The 22,544-nt window shown below is 43.8% G+C and overlaps 1 protein-coding gene across 9 annotated transcripts in view; it reads left to right on the top strand.

Moving 5' to 3' along the window:
• The window catches only part of ap3b2 (adaptor related protein complex 3 subunit beta 2), a 248,611-nt gene that overhangs the window by 192,649 nt on the left and 33,418 nt on the right, over positions 1 to 22,544 (top strand). For all 9 annotated transcript variants that reach the window (XM_043680547.2, XM_043680543.2, XM_087982119.1 and 6 more), the window contains 4 exons: positions 730 to 889; positions 3,860 to 4,028; positions 6,360 to 6,435; positions 7,793 to 7,902. In XM_043680547.2, the coding sequence (XP_043536482.2) occupies positions 730 to 889; positions 3,860 to 4,028; positions 6,360 to 6,435; positions 7,793 to 7,902 (515 nt within the window). The remainder of the gene's footprint in view (positions 1 to 729; positions 890 to 3,859; positions 4,029 to 6,359; positions 6,436 to 7,792; positions 7,903 to 22,544) is intronic.

The following is a 22,544-nucleotide window of genomic DNA, read 5'->3' as shown; positions in this document are numbered from 1 at the left end:
AGATATGCAGAGGACACAAAGAGGCTGTGAAAGGATATATTCAGGTTAAGTGAGTAGGCAACAAGCGGGGGTTTGAATATAATGTATGGAAATGTGGAGTTAGTCACTTTGCTCAAAAATAGGAGAAGCAAAATATATTTTAACAGCTGTGAAATTTGTAAATGTTGATGTTCAAACAGGCTAGCATGTGCTCAAACAAGGTAACATGCAGGTGCTACAAAAAAATTAGGGTGGCAATCTGTAAGTGGATTGAAGTACAAAATAAAGATGCCATGCAACAATTGCACAGGGTTTTGGGATAATTTTCCTATAATGAGAAGATCTGCAAATTGGACCTGTGCTGTCTAGACTTAAGAACAGTAAGAGGCAATCTCATTGAAACATTAAGGATTCTAAAGGAGCTTGACAAGGTAGAAACTGAGAGGCTGTTTTCCCCAGCTGTGGGATCTAGAATATGGGAGGCATGGATAAGTGAGTTGATCATTTAGAACTGAGAAAAGGAGAAAATCTCTTTCTAAAAGAGTTGTGAATCTTGGAATTCTTTACTTCAGAGGATTGTGTATGTCCTATAGTTGAATATATTTAAGGTCAGAATAGACAGATGTTTGGTCTCTAATAAATGACTTGCCTGGCTTATTCATGCTCCTGTTTCTTATGTTCTTCTACGATTGATTACTATTGGCCAAAACCCCTTGGTCTAACTCAATAAATGGCTTTTAATGTTCACAGAGTCCCCAACTGCCAGTGAGTCAGAAAGCATGAGTGAAATTGAGAGTGAGAGTGGCTCAGAGAATGATGAAGAGAGTGATGAAGAGACCAAGTCGGACAAGGAGAGAAAGGAGAAAGCAGGAAAGGAGAAGAGCAAGAAACAAGATGAGAGCGAGGACAGGTTGGTGAAGTTGGGCACAATGAGTGGGTACTTTCAGTGCTTTCTTCCATGAAACTGGGCCTGTTTTTGTTCAACTAATTGAAGAAAATTTCCAATTCCAAGAAAATTACAATGCATCTTAGAGAAGAGTTGGGGAAGGAATAAGGCAATTAGGTAAGGAGAAGATTTGTTATATGTGGTTGGCATGAGGGCGCCATTTGTTACAATCGCCGTAGAGACAAATATTTTTTTAAAAAGAAATTTAAAATTCCACTGAATAGCTGACAGGATGTCACAATACTCTTATCCTGATGCTTTTACTTAAGTTTTAAGACTTCTAATGAATAAAACAAAAGCACCATTTACTAAATGCTATCTCTGGAGCCAACATACACTTTAAACAGCAAAACAGAATACTCCCCTTCTTCTTTTAGCATAACTAAGAGCATACTTCACAGATTTTCTTCTTTATTCATGCTCCTGTTTCTTATGTTACTATACAATTGAGGGTTGATCTGATTACTGTTGGCCAAATGGTGTGATATGGTGTGACATTGCTAGCTGGACATTTATTACCTGTAGGCAGGTGCTGAGGAAGGAGATATGGCTGGGTCGGCCGGGGCAGTCAGGTTTGTGGATTTTGAGCAGGAGGTAGAAACAGACACTGCGGGGTTGTGGGACTATGAGGGACTATGTGGGACTATGACTATTTATTACCTGTCCCTAGTTGCCCTTGAAAAGGTGACATGAGTTGCAGTCTAACTGCTGTAGGTAGAGCCACAATGCTGTTTGTGGGGAATTCCAGAATTTTGACCCAGTGGTAGTGAAGGAATGGTGATATATGTCAGGATGGTGAGTGGCTTGGAGGGTATCTTGAAGGTGTAGGCATTCCCTTGTACCTGCTGCCTGTGTACGTCTGGATAGAAATGATTGTGAGATTGGAAGGTGCTCTCTAAGGATCTTTGGTGAATTTCTGCAGTGCATCTTGTAAGTAGTACACACTGCTGCTGCTGAACGTCAGTGGTGAAGAGAGTGGTTGCTTGTGGAAGTTAAGCAGACTGCTTTGTCCTGGGTGGTGTCAAGCGTCTTGAGTGTTATTGGAGCTGTACCAATCCAGGCAAATAGGGGTATTCCATCACACTCCTGACTTGTGCCTTGTACATGGTTGCCAGGTTTTGAAGAGTCAGGAGATGAGTTATTCCCTGCAAGATTTCTGGCCTTTGACCTGCTCTTGAAGCCATATATTCATAAGGAGAGTCCTGTTGAGTTTCTGGACAATGGTAATAGTGTTGATAGTGGGGGATTCAGTGATGGTAACATCATTGAATTTCAAGAGGTGGTGGTTAGATTGTCTGTTATTGGAGATAGTCATTGTCTAGAAATTGTGTGGCGGGAATATTACTTGCCACTTGTCAGCCCAAGACTGGACATTGTCCAGATCTTGTTGCATTGGAAAATTGTCTGCATCAGTATCTGAGTCATTACGAATGGTGCTGAACATTGTACAATCATTGGTGAATCTCCCCACTTCTGATTTTATGACGGAGGGAAGGTCATTGATAAAGTAGCTGAAGCTGGTTAGAGCAAGGACAATATCCTCAGCACTTCCTGCAGAGATGTCATGAGCTGAGATGATTGATTCTAACAATTGCAACCATTGTCCCATGTGACAGGTATGACTCCAGCTAGTGGAAAATTTGCCCCTTGATTCCTATTGATCCCAGCTTTGCTAGAGTTCCTTGATACCACACTCAATCAAATGCTGCCTTGATGTCAAGGGCTATCACTCTTACCTCACCTCTGTAATTCAGCTCTTTTGTCCATGTTTGAATCAAAGTTGTAACAAGGTCAGAAGCTGAGTGGGGCACCCAAACTGGGTGTCACTGATTAGGTTATTGCCAAGAAGATGCTGCCAGATAGCACTGTTGACACCTTCCATCACTTTGCTGATGATCAAGAGTAGACTTTTGGGATGGTAATTGGCTGGGTTGGATTTGTGCTGCTCATTGTGTACAGGCTTTACCTGGGCATTTTTCCATATTGATAGATTCAGTGTTGGAACAGTACTTGAACATCTTGGTTTGGGGAGTGGAACATTCTGGTGCACAAATCTTCAGTACTATTGCCAAAATGTTGTCAGGGTCCATTGTCTTTGTAGTAACTAGTGCCTCCTAACTGCTTCTTGATATCGTGACTGAAGACTGGCATCTGTACTACCAGGGACCACTGGAGGATGCCAGGATGGATAATCCACTTGGCACTTCTGTCTGGAACTACTCAGCAAATCTGGCTGCATCTGTGGAGAGAAAAATGTGGAGATTTAACAATTTAGCCTCTTCCCAGTGAAAGTCCTCAACTTGAAACGTTAATTCTGTTTCTCTCTCCACAGATGTTCCCAGATCTGCTCAGTGTTTCCCACATCTTTGGTATATATTTCAGATTTTCACCATCCATAATAGTTTGCTTCCTTATGAATGCAAGGCTGGTCTCTTGTAATGAATTGTGTAGTACAGTGATTATGTTTTCTTTTATTCATTTGTGGGATATGAGTGTCACTGGATGTTCCAATTTTTATCACCCATCCCTAATTAACTTTGAGAAAGTCATGGTAAGCTATCTTCTTGAACCATCATAGTCCATGTACTGTAGGTACACCCATTAGGGAGGGATTTCTAGGATTTTGACCAAGTGACACTGAAGGAACAGTGATATAGTTCCAATTCAGGTTGGTGAGTGGCTTGGAGGGGAGCTTGCAGATAATGGTGTTCCTTTGTATTTGCTGTGCTCACCCTTCTAGATGATAGTGGTTGTGCATTGGGAAGGTGCTAAGGAACTTTGATAAATTGCTGCACCTTGTTGATGAAACAAGTTACTGCTATTGAGTGTCGGTGGTGATGGGAGACGATGTTTGTGGATGTGTAGCCAATTTGCGTGGAATGCTCACTTACTGGAAGACTATTAGCCTCTTGTTTTCCTCAATATGTTTTTCAGTGGACAAAGTGAAGGTGAAGAGAAGACAGTGAAAAAACACAAAGAGGAGGAAGAATCAAGTTCTTCTTCTTCTTCCTCCTCTGAGGAAAGCTCCTCGGAGAACAGCTCATCAGAATCAGAGTCAGAGGGAGACTCTGAATTGGATACCGGTAAAAAGAGCAGGAAGACGGTAAGCCAGTTATGAGTCTATTTTTGTCGAGATGCATTCGGAAAGTGCGAAATGTTGCTGGTTCATATACTGGACTAATCCCAGAGATGGAGTACTGAAAGTACACTATGACAACTGTTATATGCAATAATAATAAAAATAATATACTGCAGATGCTAAACATTTGAAGGAAGTACAGATATTGCTGGAAATGCTGAGAAGGTTTCAGGTTTATCAGAACTGAAAAATGCTGAAATATTCACAACCAGAAATGTTAATTTTGTTTCTTTCTCCATAGCTACTGTCAGACCTGCTGCATTTCCCTAGCATTGTGTTTCTAATTCCAGAATTATTATCATTGAATTCAGGAAATTATAGGAGAGACGGTGGTGAAATGGTAATGTCACCAAACTAATCGAGATGCACAGACTGTGTGGACACTTGTTCAAATCCCACCATGCCAGCTGGTGGAATTTAAATTCAATTAATGAATTTCGAATTGAAAGTTAGACTCAGTATTGAAATCATGATTGGATGGGAACCATTGATTGTGGTAAAAAGCCATCTGATTCACTGATGTCCTTTGGGGAAGGAAATTTGCCATTTTCATATCATCTGGCTTACATATGGCCTTCATATGACCCACCAGCAACTCTTTTCTGAAATGGCCTAGCAAACTGCTGAGCTCAAGGACAGTAGGGCTGGCCTTGCCAATAACACTCACATCCCATGAAAGAATAGAAAAGAAACAAATCAGGAAATGACCACAGTCTCTGGATCAATGTAGATATCAACTTAGTTAATCAATATTCCTCCATGAAAGGGATCTGCTACTTTGGTCAGGTCCACATGACTGAGTTTTTGGTTGATCTTTTGGTTCTTTCAGCATTAGGCTAGGAAAAGCTATCTATACTCAGACTTGCACTACAGCAGAAATTTACCCCCTTATTATCTTCAACACAAATAGGGGTGGGCAAAATTGGCGAGATTGCTTGCTTCTGGAGAAGTTATTTTAAAAGTTCTCCTCACCTGACATATTTACCTGAACTGACGTTTTTTCCACAATGGTCCTTGTACCCTGCCATCTACCACTTCTGCAATCTAGGTATTAAAGATATCAAGGGTATGGGGAAAGTGCCCAAGGGATTGATTGACCTGTCCTTATTCCTATGAGCATATAATTTCACTTTCCTGAAATTTCGAAAGTTCCTCCCTTCAGATTTTGTCATTGTTTCTGAAGTCTGTCTTTACATTGAATGTAAGGCATTAAAGCAAATCATTCAGCCTAACTAATCCCTGTTGTTGTTTATGCTGCGCTTGAGGTACTCCTATCTTTCCAGATGTAAATCTCCACACTGGTTTAGAGTTGAGGTTTGCACCTGAATTTGGCTCTCTTTGACCAGTTCTAAGTGCACTTGAGAGTTGAGATCCCTTTCAAACTAGTGGAATCAACAGCAACAAGTTGCATTTATGTAAATCCTTCAAGAATAAAGTGTACAGTCCATTTCGATATGAATGTTATCAGATAGAGATGACAGCAACATTCCTGGATTTCCTCAGTGCAGTTGTGAAATAGTGACTGCAGCTTCAGTCATTGGGCTGAGGAGCCACTTGTTTTGGGCTCCTGCCTCTGATTCCCATCAAGACTTAATTTTGGATTTTGTTTTGAATTCTTTCATGGGATGTGGGTTTTTTTGGCACGGCCAAAATTCTTGATCATCTGAACTCAATTGTCCCTGAACTGGTTGGCTTGTTAGGCCATTTCAGAGGCCAGGAAAGAGTCAGCTACATTGCTTTTGGTCCAGACTCGCACACAGGCCACGCCATTTTAGGATGGCAGATTTTCTTCAGTTTAGTGGATTTTTACAATTTGTAATGAAAGCTGACATGACCACCATTGAGGTTAGTTTTGTATACTAGATATATTAGTTTGTTTCAAATTCAACTATCTGCCCAGGCGGGATTAGAAATGATGTTTCCAGAGTGTCTAATGATATTACACACAGTCTCCTCCTACCTACTTTCCGACCACCGCAACACATCTCTTCCTAATTGTCCTACTGGAGCTGAGCACCTGGATTGCCTCATAAATGGTTTATAAAGTGCCTGTCAACAGAGTCCATCTTGGGAAATTAGGATACAGATTGTGATCAGTGTGCACAATCCAAATTCTGCACCACAGAGAAATATCAAGCCTAAATGCAGAGCTTTTAGGAAAAGCTACTGATTGATGCATGATTCAGGAATGTGGAAGTGATTGAAATTGGCAAACAGAATATGAAATACAAATAAGTCAAAGCTGAAGTTTTTGTTAGCCTTTTTTGCAGATGACTTGCTCCGTTCTTTTCTCAGCTTTTCACAGCAAAACCACCTCCAAGGCCGCTTGAGACAAAACAGAAGGAGATCTCTCTCCTTGACCTGGATGACTGTGAGTCTTTTTTTTATTTCAGTAGTTCTGAGAATAGTTAAAATAGACACTACCTTTACTCCAAAATGTGCCTGTTGATCTGATTCCTTTGAAATTCTAACTGCACTTTGGGTCTCCATTTTTTTTCAAGATCACTGTATTTAAATAGCTCTGCTTTCTACTGGATGTTTGCACACAAAGCTAACACCAAAATATCTGATTCTTAACTCTTTCTGCCAGGTATTGTGGCTGAAATATTACAATGCTCTGCCTATGCACCATTACCATGGCTGCCATTTTCCAGAAATGTGTCTGCGTGAGGTGTGGACATGTTAGGGATTCTGTGGTGTGCTGCGGTGTATTTGCATGGTTCAGGTCAGGGTCTTACGATCATAGACACCTTGGTACCAACATAGAGGTTATTTAACCATCCATCAAATGGGACAAATGCTGATTGCTTGGGAAAAGGAATGTTTTTGAGGGCATTAACACTTACCAGTTCCGAGAGGAAGAAGCTCAAATACCTCTTAGTGGTATCAATGCACTAACTCTTTGTTTCACTGCAAATCAACATCTAAATTGACTTTCCATTTCCCATACACCCAGGGAGAAGGGATTTGGGATTGTTTTTAAATGATTCTCAGATTTTGGTCAAATCTGTCAAAGGTGCACTTCTTGTTTGCCCCTGATTGTTGCGAGACAGGGACATTCAGGTCACTACCAGCCTCCAGTTCAAATATTGTATCTAGTCTTGGCACCATCTTTAGGAAGGTCATGACAGCATTACAAAAAGGGTTCACAAAATTTGTTTAAGGGGTGAGGAATTTCCGTTCTGAAGACAGATTGAATGGGATTTTTTTTGGAGAAGAGAGGGCTGAAAGATTATCAGATTGAAGTATTCAAAATCATAGGGGTCTGGACAGAGTAGTTAGGGTGAAAATATTCCTAACCATGAAAGGATCAAGAATGAGAGAATACGAATTTAATTGGCAAAACAAGAAGATAGTGATATTTTTAAAAGTTTTTTTCACCCAGTGAGTTATTAGAGTCTGGAACACATTGCCTGATTCATGCAGGTCGGTTCATTTGAGATCTTCGAAAAGTTACTTGACTGTTATTTGACTGTTGTTTGAAAGGAATGGTATGTGGGGTTCCTGGGAGAAGATAGGAGAATGGCACAAAATGAAATGTTCATTTGCAGAAATGATGGCTGAATGGCCTCTTTACATGCTGCAATAATTCTGTGATTCAATCATTTCAATGTTCAGAAATCATCTTAAGTTGTCAGCAGATGTTCAATGAGAGTTGTTTCTGCTACATATTAATGTTCTTTGGAATTGGTTCTTCTCTTTCACCCTCTACCTCCTTTTTTTTTCAGTCAGCTCACCCACAACCTTCCAGAGCAGTCCCTCTCCCAACACATTGCCCAAAAGTCTCAATCTGGATCTACAGGGGTTAACATTAACTGACACAACCCTACTATCTGAGGTGAGTATTGTCCTGATTGATATTCAATTGATACCTGTATTAATATACTAAGAATTTAATTTCAAATGTCCACACGCAGGATCCAATCAATTCTTTGCATAATGTAGTTTTAAATGCATTTTGATTCTTAAGCCAGTCTGCCCGTTTCCAGCTGAATGTGGACAGTTTTCAGAAAGCTGAGTGGAGAGTTCTTTGGATACACCTGCTGGTTGCCACTGCCTGTACTGTTTCCACTGGAGGTAACAACAGATGTTGATGGTGTCTGCCCAGATAAGAGAGATTTCCAATAAAACCATGGCACTGAGATTTTGTTTCCATATTCTTTCATGGGATATGGGTACCACTGGCAAGACACTGGTTTTCCATTCCTAATTGCTCTTGAACTAAGTGGCTTGCCAGGCCATTTCAGCAGAAAGTTAGGACTATTGTGGGTCTGAAGTCACGTGTAGGCCAGACCAGGTAAAGATCATAGATTTCCTTCCTTAAAATCCAGAAAATATTGGAGCAGGTATAGGCTACTTGACCAATCACAGCTGTGCAGCCATTCAATGAAATTGTGGTGAATCTGATAATCATCAGCTCCAGTTTCCTGCCGTTTCCTAATAACCTTAGATTCCCTACTTTTGATTATAAGTCTGTCCATGTCAACCTTGAAATCACATAACAACACAACCTTTTCAGTTATTCTCTGGAATGTTCCCAATGCTAAGTAAACCTTTCCTGAAATAAAGAATCCAAAACTGTTCACAATATCCTAGGTGTGTCTAACTAGTGTCTTGTATAGTTTTAGCAAGACCTTCTTGCTTTTATACTACTTTCCTTTTGGGATATAGGTCAACATTTCAGTTTTTTGAAAAAAATCTTTTCAGTATGAGGACTACGCTGGCTAGGCCAGCATTTAATGTCCATCCCTAAGAGGGCAGTTAAGTGTCAACCACATTGCTGTGTTTCCAGAGTCACGTGTAGGCCAGACCAGGTAAGGATGGCAGTTTCCTTCCCTGAAGGGCATTAGTGAACCAGACTTTTTTTTCCTGACAATTGGCAATGGATTAATGGTCATCATTAAGCTCTCAATTCCAGATTTTTACAGAATTCAAATTCTACCATCTGCCATGGGTGGGATTCAAACACATATCTGGGTCTCTGGATTAACAGTCCAGCGATAATACCACTAGCCCATCACTAGTTGCTTCCCCTATTACCTGCCGAACTTGTCTGTTAGTTTTTTGTGATTCGTGCACAAGGACCCCAATTGCTGTAGCTTTCCACAGTCTTACTCCGTTTAAATAATATTCATCCCCTCTATTCTTCCTGTCAAAGTACATAATCCAATATTTCCTATGTTATATCTCATCTTCCAAGATTTCATTCATTCACTTAATCTGTCCATATCCCTCTGTAAACTCATAATATTAGCCTCAGCACTTATCCTCACATCTATTTTGTGATATCCACAGACTTGGCTAAAGTACATTCAATTCCATCAACAAAAGCATTCATATATTGTAAGTAATTGTGGCTCAGCAATGATCCATGCAGCACTGCACTAGTTACAGGTTGCCATTCTGAAAATACCCCCCTTATTCCAGCTCTCTGTCTAATATTTGTTAGCAAATCCTCTATTCATGCTAATATACTACCCCTAACACCATGGGCTCTTTTATCTGTGGTGACTTATCAAATGCCTTTCGTAAATCTAAATATATTGTGCTTTCCAGTTCCTCTTTATACATCCTGCTGTTGCCTCCTCAAATATTTATAATAAATTTGTCAGACATGATTTCCCCTTCAAGAAGTCATGCTGAGTCTTTTTAGTTATGTTATGCTCTGCTAAATGCCTTGCTGCTACATCCTTTATCATACATTCTTTATAATACACTCCAGCATTTTCCCAAAGCAAATGATAAGATAACTGGCCTATAGTTACCGTTTTTTATCTCTCTCTGTTTTTGAATATCGGTGTTACATTGGTAGTTTTTCAGTCGTTTAGGACCTTTCCAAAATCTAAGGATTGTTGGAAGATTACTATCACTGTAGCTACTTCATCTAAAATCCTAGGCCTCAACCTAGCAGGTGCAATGACTTATGTCTTTTTACCTAATTTGGTTCCTATTACTTTTACTTCTAGTGACAGTTATTGTATTTTGGTCTCCCACCATCATTGCTGTGGCCCCTTAATTGTTTAGTATTTTTGGAACACTATTAGTGTCTTCTACCATGAAGACTGTTTCTTTCCTCTGCAATTTCCTGGTTCCCCATTATGATTTACTCAACTTCATTCTGTAATCAGCCTATGTTTACTTTTGACTCTCTCTTCCTTTATACATGTATATGTAAAGAAATGCTTGTTGTCCATTTTTATATTACTTGCTGTTTTACTCTCAAAATTTATTTTCTCCCTGTTTATTATTTTTTGGTCTTCAAAGAACATTAGAACATCCCAGATGGATTTTCCAACAATTGATGGTAGTTTTTTAACCAAGATCCTGAGACTCACTTTATATTCCATTTTCTTGATTGAATTTCAATTCTGCATTGGTGTCAGGTTCCTATGGTGCCATTTTGAAAGAAAAACAAGGGATTTCTCCCTGGTATCCTGCCAAATATTTATTCTTGAATTAACATCACAATCCTACAAGGAAAAGGGAAAACTATCAGCAAAAATAGAAGTTCAATAAATCTTAGGTAGGATAGTATTTGGAGTAAGTAACATAGCTTAGGAAAAATAATTGAATTAATCCAGCTTAGAACAGACATGGCACGAACACAGGAAAAAAGGTTAATATGAATGGTCAAGTCCCAAAGTTACAAAGAATCATATAAAACAATGAAGCAATAATACAATAATAATAATAAGAGGAGGTTTACCAGGATGCTGCCTGGACTGGAGGGCCTATCTTATGAAGTGAGGTTGACTGAGCTCGGACTTTTTTCATTGGAGAAAAGGAGGAGGAGAGGGGACCTAATTGAGGTATACAAGATAATGAGAGGCATAGATAGAGTCGACAGCCAGAGACTATTTCCCAGGGCAGAAATGTCTAACACGAGGGGTCATAGTTTTAAGCTGGTTGGAGGAAAGTAGAGATGGGATGTCAGAGGCGCCTTCTTTACACAGAGAGTTGTGAGAGCATGGAATGCGTTGCCAGCAGCAGTTGTGGAAGCAAGGTCATTGGGGACATTTAGGAAACTGCTGGACATGCATATGGTCACAGAACTTTGAGGGTGCATACATGAGGATCAATGGTCGGCACAACATCGTGGGCTGAAGGGCCTGTTCTGTGCTGTACTGTTCTATGTTCTATGTTCTAACAATGCTAGGGCTAGAGCAAATGACTCCTTTCCCATGAGAAGAAGGCTAAGTGTGCCACCCTATCACCCTAAGACTTGAAGTCATTGTACTGGGGCAATAAGCAGATGGTATGTTCCACTAAGTACAGATTAAGTAAAGATTACAGACTAAGTAAAGATTAAAGATATAGCAATTGGCCATTTGTTTACCTTCCCCGCAACCCCTTACACATGTCCTGGTATTAATTTACTATTCAAATGTCATAGATGGAATGTGACTAAAGCAAGAATTTGCCTATGTGCGCCAAGAATTAAGCAACAACAAAATTCAACATCCACTGGCAAAAATCACATATCTACAATTTTAGAGGAGAAAGTGAGGTCTGCAGATGCTGGAGATCAAAGTTGAAACTTTATTGCTGGAACAGCACAGCAGGTCAGGCAGCATCCAGGGAACAGGAGATTCGACGTTTCGGGCACAGGCCCTTCTTCAGGAATGAGCAGAGAGTGTTCAGCAGGAGAAGATAAAAGGTAGGGAGGAGGGACTTGGAGGAGGGGCGTTGGAAATGTGATAGGTGGAAAGAGGTCAAGGTGAGGGTGATAGGTCGGAGTAGGATGGAGGCGGAGAGGTCAAGAAGAAGACTGCAGGTCAGGAAGGCGGTGCCGGGCTGGAGGGATCCGGCTGAGACAAGGTGGGGGGAGGGGGGATGAAGAAACTGGTGAAGTCCAAGTTCATCCCCTGCGGTTGGAGGGTTCCCAGTCGGAAGATAAGACGCTCCTCCTCCGACCGTCGGGTTGTTGTGGTTTGGCGGTGGATGAGTCCAATGACCTGCATATCCTCGGTGGAGTGGGAGGGGGAGTTGAAATGCTGTGCTACAGGTTGGTTGGGTTGGTTCGTCCGGGTGGCCCAGAGGTGCTCTCTGAATCGCTCCGCAAGTAGGCAGCCTGTCTCCCCAATATAGAGGAGGCCACACCGGCTGCTGCGGATGCAGTAGATGATGTGGGTGGAGGTGCAGGTGAATCTGTGGCGGATATGGAAGTTTCCTTTGAGGCCTTGGAGAGAAGTGAGGGGGGAGGTGTGGGCGCAAGTGTTGCACCTCCTGCGGTTGCAAGGGAAGGTGCCGGGAGTGGAGGTTGGGTCGGTGGGGGGTGTGGATCTGACAAGGGAGTCGCGGAGGGAGTGGTCTCTACGGAAAGCTGATAGGGGAGGGGAGGGAAATATATCCTTGGTGCTGGGGTCTGTTTGGAGGTGGCGGAAGTGACGGCGGATGATGCGCTGTACATGGAGATTGGTGGGGTGGTAGGTGAGGACCAGTAGGGTTCTGTCCTGGTGGCGGTTGGAGGGGCGGGGCTCAAGGGCGGAGGAGCGGGAAGTGGAGGAGATGCGGTGGAGGGCACCGTCGACCACGTCGGGGGGGAAATTGCGGTCCTTGAAGAAGGAGGCCATCTGTGTTGTACGTATTTTGAACTGGTCCTCCTGGGAGCAGATGCGGCGGAGACGAAGGAATTGGGAGAATGGGATGGCGTTTTTACAGGGGGCAGGATGGGAGGAGGTGTAGTCCAGGTAGCTGTGGGAGTCGGTTGGTTTGTAGTAGATGTCCGTGTTGATTCGGTCGCCTGAGATAGAAACAGAAAGGTCTAGGAAGGGGAGGGAGGAGTCCGAGACTGTCCAGGTGAATTTGAGGTTGGGGTGGAAGGTGTTAGTGTAGTGGATGAACTGTTCAACCTCCTCGTGGGAGCACGAGGTAGCGCCGATACAGTCATCAATGTAGCGAAGGAAAAGATGGGGGTGGGGCCAGTGTAGTTGCGGAAGATGGATTGTTCCACATACCCTACGAAGAGGCAGGCATAGCTGGGGCCCATGCGGGTGCCCATGGCTACTCCTTTTGTTTGGAGAAAGTGGGAGGATTGGAAAGAAAAGTTGTTCAGGGTGAGGACCAGTTCGGTCAGTCGAAGGAGGGTGTCGGTGGAAGGGTACTGGGTGGTACGGCGGGAAAGGAAGAAGCGGAGTGCTTTGAGTCCTTCGTGATGGGGGATGGAGGTGTACAGGGACTGGATGTCCATGGTGAAGATGAGGCGTTGGGGACCGGGGAAGCGGAAATCCTGGAGGAGGTGGAGGGCGTGGGTGGTGTCACGAACGTAGGTGGGGAGTTCTTGGACTAATGGGGACAGGACCGTGTCGAGGTATGCCGAGATGAGTTCGGTTGGGCAGGAGTAGGCTGAGACGATGGGTCGTCCGGGGCAGTCAGGTTTGTGGATTTTGGGCAGGAGGTAGAAACGGGCGGTGCGGGGTTGTGGGACTATGAGGTTGGAGGCGGTGGATGGGAGGTCCCCTGAGGTGATGAGGTTATGGATGGTCTGGGAGATGATGGTTTGGTGGTGGGGGGTGGGGTCATGGTTCGGTTGGGCAGGAGCAGGCTGAGACGATGGGTCGTCGGTTGGGCAGGAGCAGGCTGAGACGATGAGACGCCGCATGTGTCTCCGCTCCCCCGCCGCGTTCCGTCACCACGCCTAACCCCGCCCCCCCGCCGCGTTCCGTCACCGCGCCTAACTCCGCCCTCACGCCACGTTCCGCCACCACGCCTAACTCCGCCCCCCGGCCGAGTTCCGTCATTGCGCCTAACCCCGCCCCCCGCCGGTGTCCATCACCATGTCCAACTCCGCCCCCACGCCGACCTCTGTCCCCGCCCCCAGGCCTAACCCCGCCCCCACATCCAGCTCCAGCCCCACACCAGGTCCTAGCTCCCCGCCCTGCCGTGTGTTCACCATCCCTCCAGACTTGCCCCTCTCTGAGGATGAAAGATCAGTCCTCAGCAGAGGTCTCACCTTCGTTCCCACACGTTCTCGGGTCAATGAATTCAATACACGGAGTGACACCGAACAATTCTTCCGCCGCCTTCGCCTCCGTGCCTCCTTCCCCCACCCCTCCCACCCACTCCAACCTCTCACCCTCGGAACGTGCAGCCTTCCACTCCCTCCATTCCAACCCCAACCTCACCATCAAACCAGCTGACAAGGGAGGCGCAGTAGTAGTTTGGCGCACTGACCTTTACACCGCTGAGGCCAAACGCCAGCTCGCAGATACCTCCTCCTACCGTCCCCTTGACCATGACCCCACCCCCCACCACCAAACCATCATCTCCCAGACCATCCATAACCTCATCACCTCAGGGGACCTCCCATCCACCGCCTCCAACCTCATAGTCCCACAACCCCGCACCGCCCGTTTCTACCTCCTGCCCAAAATCCACAAACCTGACTGCCCCGGACGACCCATCGTCTCAGCCTACTCCTGCCCAACCGAACTCATCTCGGCATACCTCGACACGGTCCTGTCCCCATTAGTCCAAGAACTCCCCACCTACGTTCGTGACACCACCCACGCCCTCCACCTCCTCCAGGATTTCCGCTTCCCCGGTCCCCAACGCCTCATCTTCACCATGGACATCCAGTCCCTGTACACCTCCATCCCCCATCACGAAGGACTCAAAGCACTCCGCTTCTTCCTTTCCCGCCGTACCACCCAGTACCCTTCCACCGACACCCTCCTTCGACTGACCGAACTGGTCCTCACCCTGAACAACTTTTCTTTCCAATCCTCCCACTTTCTCCAAACAAAAGGAGTAGCCATGGGCACCCGCATGGGCCCCAGCTATGCCTGCCTCTTCGTAGGGTATGTGGAACAATCCATCTTCCGCAACTACACTGGCCCCACCCCCCATCTTTTCCTTCGCTACATTGATGACTGTATCGGCGCTACCTCGTGCTCCCACGAGGAGGTTGAACAGTTCATCCACTACACTAACACCTTCCACCCCAACCTCAAATTCACCTGGACAGTCTCGGACTCCTCCCTCCCCTTCCTAGACCTTTCTGTTTCTATCTCAGGCGACCGAATCAACACGGACATCTACTACAAACCAACCGACTCCCACAGCTACCTGGACTACACCTCCTCCCATCCTGCCCCCTGTAAAAACGCCATCCCATTCTCCCAATTCCTTCGTCTCCGCCGCATCTGCTCCCAGGAGGACCAGTTCAAAATACGTACAACACAGATGGCCTCCTTCTTCAAGGACCGCAATTTCCCCCCCGACGTGGTCGACGGTGCCCTCCACCGCATCTCCTCCACTTCCCGCTCCTCCGCCCTTGAGCCCCGCCCCTCCAACCGCCACCAGGACAGAACCCTACTGGTCCTCACCTACCACCCCACCAATCTCCATGTACAGCGCATCATCCGCCGTCACTTCCGCCACCTCCAAACAGACCCCAGCACCAAGGATATATTTCCCTCCCCTCCCCTATCAGCTTTCCGTAGAGACCACTCCCTTGTCAGATCCACACCCCCCACCGACCCAACCTCCACTCCCGGCACCTTCCCTTGCAACCGCAGGAGGTGCAACACTTGCGCCCACACCTCCCCCCTCACTTCTCTCCAAGGCCCCAAAGGAAACTTCCATATCCGCCACAGATTCACCTGCACCTCCACCCACATCATCTACTGCATCCGCAGCAGCCGGTGTGGCCTCCTCTATATTGGGGAGACAGGCCGCCTACTTGCGGAGTGATTCAGAGAGCACCTCTGGGCCACCCGGACGAACCAACCCAACCAACCTGTAGCACAGCATTTCAACTCCCCCTCCCACTCCACCGAGGATATGCAGGTCATTGGACTCATCCACCGCCAAACCACAACAACCCGACGGTCGGAGGAGGAGCGTCTTATCTTCCGACTGGGAACCCTCCAACCGCAGGGGATGAACTTGGACTTCACCAGTTTCTTCATCCCCCCTCCCCCCACCTTGTCTCAGCCGGATCCCTCCAGCCCGGCACCGCCTTCCTGACCTGCAGTCTTCTTCTTGACCTCTCCGCCTCCATCCTACTCCGACCTATCACCCTCACCTTGACCTCTTTCCACCTATCACATTTCCAACGCCCCTCCTCCAAGTCCCTCCTCCCTACCTTTTATCTTCTCCTGCTGAACACTCTCTGCTCATTCCTGAAGAAGGGCCTGTGCCCGAAACGTCGAATCTCCTGTTCCCTGGATGCTGCCTGACCTGCTGTGCTGTTCCAGCAATAAAGTTTCAACTATCTACAATTTTAACCTATTTTTAACAAGCTCTTCACTCACATATTTCATCATTAGCGTGGGTTCTCAGGAACAGAACCCATGTGGTTATGGCTGTAACACACATGTAAAAAGACGAGAAAATCAAAGTAATTCAAGGAGATCCATTTTTCCCACAGAAAGAGTGTATCTTCTATGTACATGTACTTCCTTGAAAATGGCATGACAGGTAGACAGGGTGGTGAATTTGTTTAGAACACTTGCATTCATCAGTCAGAGCATTGAGTACAGGAGTTGGGACATCATTTTACAGCTTCACAAGACATTGGTAAGGCCACATTTGCAGTACTGCGTACAATTCTGATCACCCTGTTATAGGAAGGATGGTATTAAAGTGGAAAGGGTGCAAAAAAGATTTACAAGGATGTTACCAAGACGAGGAGGTTTGAGATGTGAGGAAAGGCTGGATAGGCTAGGATGTTTACGCATAGGAGGCTGCATAGTGACTTTACAGAGGTTTGTAAAATCGCGAGGGACACAGATAAGGTGAATTTCCAAGGTCTTTTCCCCAAGGTAGTGGAATCCAATACATAGGTTTAGATAAAAAGGGAAAAAATTTAAAAGGGACCTGACAGGCAACCTTTTCATACAGAGGGTGGTGCATATATGGAAAGAGCTAGCAGAAGAAGAGGTAGAGGCTGGTACAATTACAACATTTAAAAGATATTTTGACAGATACATAGATAGGAAACGTTTAGAGGGATATGGGCCAAATACAGATAAATGGGTCTAGTTCAGTTTTGGAAACCTGGTCAGCATGAATGAGTTAGGCCGAAGGGCCTGTTTCCATGATGTATGACTATGACTGTATGTATGAACAAACACTGGTGAAATTTTCAAATGTCTCTTCCTTGTTTTTGTGATTGAGATAAACTAAAAAAACTCCCCTTTTCACAAGATAGGCGCAGGCATGAGCCACTTGGTCCCTTGTGCTGCTCAATCATTCATTAAGCTCATGGCTTATCTGAATACTCCATGTTTCAGCCTACTTCCAGTCACAAAAACAGATTATCTGATCATTATCAAATTGCTGGGAGTTTACTGTATGTAAACTAGCTACCTAATGACATGGCAGTGACTAAACTTCAAATGATCTTTGTTGTTTGTAAGTGCTTTTAAATGTCCAGTGGATGTGACATGCATTGTGTAAATGGAAGTCTTTTTAAAAATTTCCTGCTTGATTTGTATTGCTTTAGCATATTAAAGAAGATTTTGAATGATAATTCCCCTTCCCTCCCATGTTAAACAACATAAGGATTTAAGAGAGTCATCAGAGAGCAACTAGTTTCAAGTGACACCAGGTTATAATCCAACAAGTTTATTTGAAATTACAAGCTTTCAGAGTGCTGCCCCTTCATCAGGCGGAGTGGATTATAACCTAATGTTGTTTAGATTCTGACCTTGTCCATCCCAGTCCAACACCGGCACCTCCACATCAAATTAATCAAGACAATTAATAAAATTAAAGCCAATAAGGAAGTCAGGAAACATTATCCCTGTACAACAGTTGACAGAAATTTGAAACTCTCTCTCTTTCAAAAAGGCTGAGAATGCTGTGAGGAAGTAGGTCCTTCTGGAATTGAGCTTGATAGATTCTTGTTGGGTATCAGGGAATCTGGGGCAAAGGCTGGGAGATGAATCAGCTATGAACTAAATGACTGGAGGTACGGGCCAGAGGCTACTGAATGGTCTTCCCACCCACCCTTCCCATGTTCTTAACTCTACAGTGATCCAGATTCCAGTTGGTAATCAAACCCTCAACTCAGTAAAATTCTGAAACTCATGGTTAGAGATAAAGCCAAACACCCCCGCACACCTCCCTGTTACAATGTGGGGTAAACCCTTCTGCTAATTTAAAAGAAACACATGAAAAGCTCACCTTGCCTCGTAATCTGTTAAAGTATGAGTGACAGAGAACTACCCAAATTCCACTATTTGAAGAATAAAATAACAATTTATTATTTAACCCCAAAGAGAACATTAAACAACAACTACCTACAACTGTAAGTCTCCTTTCTCTTAAAAAAATTGTATCTACCTCCCACTCTGTGACAATATACTAATCAAATAAAGCCAATATAAAATTTATAGCAAATCAATTTTCAAAACCAGTAATCATCTTCGGGTGTCAAATCTCCACTGACTGTAGATTTCCCTGGGTCATCTTTGGTCTTCTGCTGCAAAGATGTTTCATATGAAAAAGGTACCTATTAGAGAGAGGGTCTGCGGGCAACCTTTTGATCGCAGTAGGTACTCTTTGTCTCCAGCTAACTGTCCAAAATGCCTGCTTTTTATACCCCAAAACATCGGATTGTCTCATTGGTTTGATGTTGTCAAAACAGTAAAGTTCAAATTCGATTGGATTTTAGTATCTTGGGGCATAATTTAAACTGGTTGAATTCGAACGGTTGTAAAAACAACTCGTTATCTAAGTTACAGCTCATATGTTACATCTTCAAATTGTCCAGTACACTTTGTGCCTGCACAGTCACATGACAGGTACTTGCTAGCTTTTCAACTTACACCCTGTCTTAAAGATACAGTACCTCTTCAACTCCACAACACCTCCGCCCTTAAGAAATAAAATGAACCATCATAATGAAAGAATGGCTTCAATTCTTTTCTATTTCTTAACCTCATTATCATGGCATACATAGGACAGTAATCGAAGTTCACATTAACTTCTGCACACACACACAAAATCATTGGTGTCTATTCAATCTCATCTTTACATCCGCAACAACGCATCTGCTATTACATTCTTATGACCCATAACATGTATGATTTGTAAATTAAAAGTCCGTAACATAAAACTCCAATGAAATAGTCTCATAATCTTGTATTTAAATCATTCCAAGGCTGTGATCAATCTCCAACACAATCGTCTCTGACACATTGTTCGTGACATAAACATTAAAATGTTGTAAGGCCAGTTCCAAACTCAATAATTCTTTTTCGATTGTAGAGTATTTTCTCCGGTGGATGTTGAGTTTCTTTGAAAAGTAACCAACTGTAGCAGTAAAGCTCTAACTCCTATTTCACTAGCATCGATTACAATTTTGAAAGGTTTCAAAAGTTTGGTGCAGCTAAAACTGGTGCCGTGGTTAATACTGCTTTTAAATTGTCACCTGCCTCCTGGTATTGTTCTGTCCACTGAAATTTTGTGTTCTTCTTCAGCAAATCTGTTCAAAGTGCCACTACTCTGCTGAGGTTTGAAACAAACTTCCAGTAGAATCCCCTTACTCCCAAAAATCTAAGCACCTCTTTCTTAGAGGTTGGTCATGGAAATTCCTCGATGGCCTTCGTCTTTGCATTCCTTGGGGTCAACCTTCCATGATCCATGTTGTGTTCCAAGAACGTCATCGCTGCTTTCGCAAATTCAATTTTGAGCTCTGCCAACTGTACCATGTGATCTTCCCAGGACTCACTAAAGATCGTCTAAATAGACGGCACAGTTTGCTAACCAGCCACAACTCTGTTCATTGTCTTTGAAATGTGGTGGATGTGCTTCACTTTGAATTGATATAGCCTATTTGGGGTTACAAATGCAGAAATTTCTTTCACTTTCACTGATAAAGGTGCCTGCCAATAACCATGCAGTAAATCCAACTTTGTGATGTAACTGGCTTGTCCAACTTTCCCTATACAGTCCTCCAATCTTGGTATTGGGTATGAGTCCGATTTTGTTGCGGCATTGACCTTCCGATAGTCCATGCAAAATCGTTGAGTCCTGTCAGGTTTGGGAACTAAGACAATCGATGAACTCCACTTGTTGTGACTCAATTCAATGATATTTTTGTTGAGCATTGCCTCCACTTTCTTGTGGACCTGTCTGGCTTTGAAAGGATTAAGCCGATAGGGGTGTTGTTTTATCGGAACAGCATTCTGTATGTCTATCTCATGCACAATAGCATTTGTCCTCCCCATCTTATTCCTGCATATGTCCCTTCAACTGTGGTCTTTGCTCCTGAGACAGATAGTTTACTAATGTATCCCACTCTTCCTCATTGTGAAATGTATTTTGAGGCACATCAAATTCCACAACATTTGGATTTGATTCCTCACTCTGCGGGACAGTAACTAACACCTGTTTCTCCAGTTCCTTCTCCCTATTATAATAAGGTCTCAACATATATGAATAGGAAGGGTTTGGAGGGATATGGGCCGCGTGCTGGCAGGTGGGACTAAATTGAGTTGGGATATCTGGTCGGCATGGATGGCTTGGACCGAAGGGTCTGTTTCTGTGCTGTACATCTCTATGACTCTATGTTCACACAACATACCCAATGCAGTTTTTTTCTATCTGGCATCTTTACCAGATAGATCACCTGATTCAACTTTTTCTCAATTTGTTGGGACTATTAAACCTAGCTTTGAAGGGATCTCCTATCACTGGTATCAATACTAATATGTCAACTTCATTGGAAAACATCAGAGTTTTTATCTGCTTTTATCTGTTTCATTCTATGCTCTACCCTCTTCAGGTGCTGTTTAGCTAAACTCGCCTACACAATTTAATCTCTCTCTCACCTCCAATATATAATCCAAGTGTGAGATCTCAGACTTTGGCCCTGTCAATTTCTCTTTAATTAATTTCAAAGGGACTGTCACTTCACATCCAAATATTAACTCAAAGGGAGTAAGCTGAGTAGATTCTTTTGAGGCATCTCTAATGGCAAACAATACGAATGGGCTACCTTTGTCCCAATCATTCGAGTAATCCTGACAGTATGCTCTCAACATGGTCTAAAGGTTCTGATGCCACCTTTCTAAAGCTCCCTGGGATTCAGGATGATACACACTTGATTTAAAGTGCTGTCTACCTAAGCTATCCATGACTTCCTTAAACAGTCCAGCAGTAAAATTAGACCTTGGTCTGACTGAATCTCTCTGGATATCCCATACCGCATGAAGAAAGCTATTAACTCCTCTACCACCCTTTTTGCCTTAATATCCCCTAATGGAATTACCTCTGGAAATTTGGTAGACGCATCCATTATGGTTCGCAAGTACTGGTGCCCACTTTTAGTTCTCAGGAGAGGACCTACATGATCAACCATAACCTGTATGAAAGGTTCTTTGAATGTGGGAATTGGTAACAAAGGTGATAGTTTTATTACTGCCTGTGGCTTACCTACATTTGGCATGTATGACACGAATGGCAAAAGTTAACCAAATCTTTGTGCATTCCAGGCCAATAAAAATGTTTTTGTACCTTAACCTGTGTCTTCCGTACACCTAGCTGACCCTGTAGTTCATGTGCTACCCATAACACTTCTTGTCTGTATGCTACCGGCAACACAATCTGGTGTAAGTCTGTCCATTTCTCCTTTGCACAAACCTGCTATGGTCTCCATTTTCAACTTTGGATTCTATCTTTAAGATAATAGCCCTCAGGAGTATTCTCCACCTCCTTTTCTGAGAATGCATTTACATATCTATCTTTTATTGTCTCGTCTTCCTGTTGCAAGTCCCTTACCCTTTCAGGACTAAACATTTCTGCCTAACTCTCTGTTCAGATTTTTCCTGCACCATTATGTCAAACAGGGTGTCCGCTAACTGAACCCCAATTTCTTCATTTTTCTCTTTAGTTTTTGTTTCATGCTGTGACTTATGAGTACAGTCGCTTTTATTTGTCATTTCTATCGTATACAACTGATGCAATAAAAATGAGACCGAGTTCCTCAAGGGCCAAGGTGCTACATAGAGTCATAGAGATGTACAGCATGGATACAGACCCTTCGGTCCAACCCGTCCACGCTGACCAGACATCCCAACCCAATCTAGTCCCACCTGCTAGCACCTGCCCCATATCCCTCCAAACCCTTCCTATTCATATACCCATCCAAATGCCTCTTAAATGTTGCAATTTTACCAGCCTCCACCACATCCTCTGGCAGCTCATTCCATACACGTACCACCCTCTGTGTGAAAAAGTTGCCCCTTAGGTGTCTTTTATATCTTTCCCCTCTCACCCTAAACCTTTGCCCTCTAATTCTGGACTCCCCGACCCCAGAGAAAAGACTTTGTCTATTTATCCTATCCATGCCCCTCATAATTTTGTAAACCTCCATAAGGTCACCCCTCAGCACAAATTACACGATTATACAAAGGGCGGCATAAAGTGCATATGAAGTGCAAAACACGCAAATTACAGTGTAATAAAATAATGATAATTAATAGACATTGTTCGAGGAGCAACTTGAAATCGTGCAAAGACTTTCAG

This window comes from Chiloscyllium plagiosum, unplaced genomic scaffold, assembly GCF_037043375.1.
Source record: "Chiloscyllium plagiosum isolate Xiang-an unplaced genomic scaffold, Cpla_swu_hap1 HiC_scaffold_42, whole genome shotgun sequence".
Taxonomy (NCBI): domain Eukaryota; kingdom Metazoa; phylum Chordata; class Chondrichthyes; order Orectolobiformes; family Hemiscylliidae; genus Chiloscyllium; species Chiloscyllium plagiosum.
The sequence above is the reverse complement of the archived record's forward strand: the minus strand, read 5'-3'. Positions and strand labels throughout refer to the sequence as shown.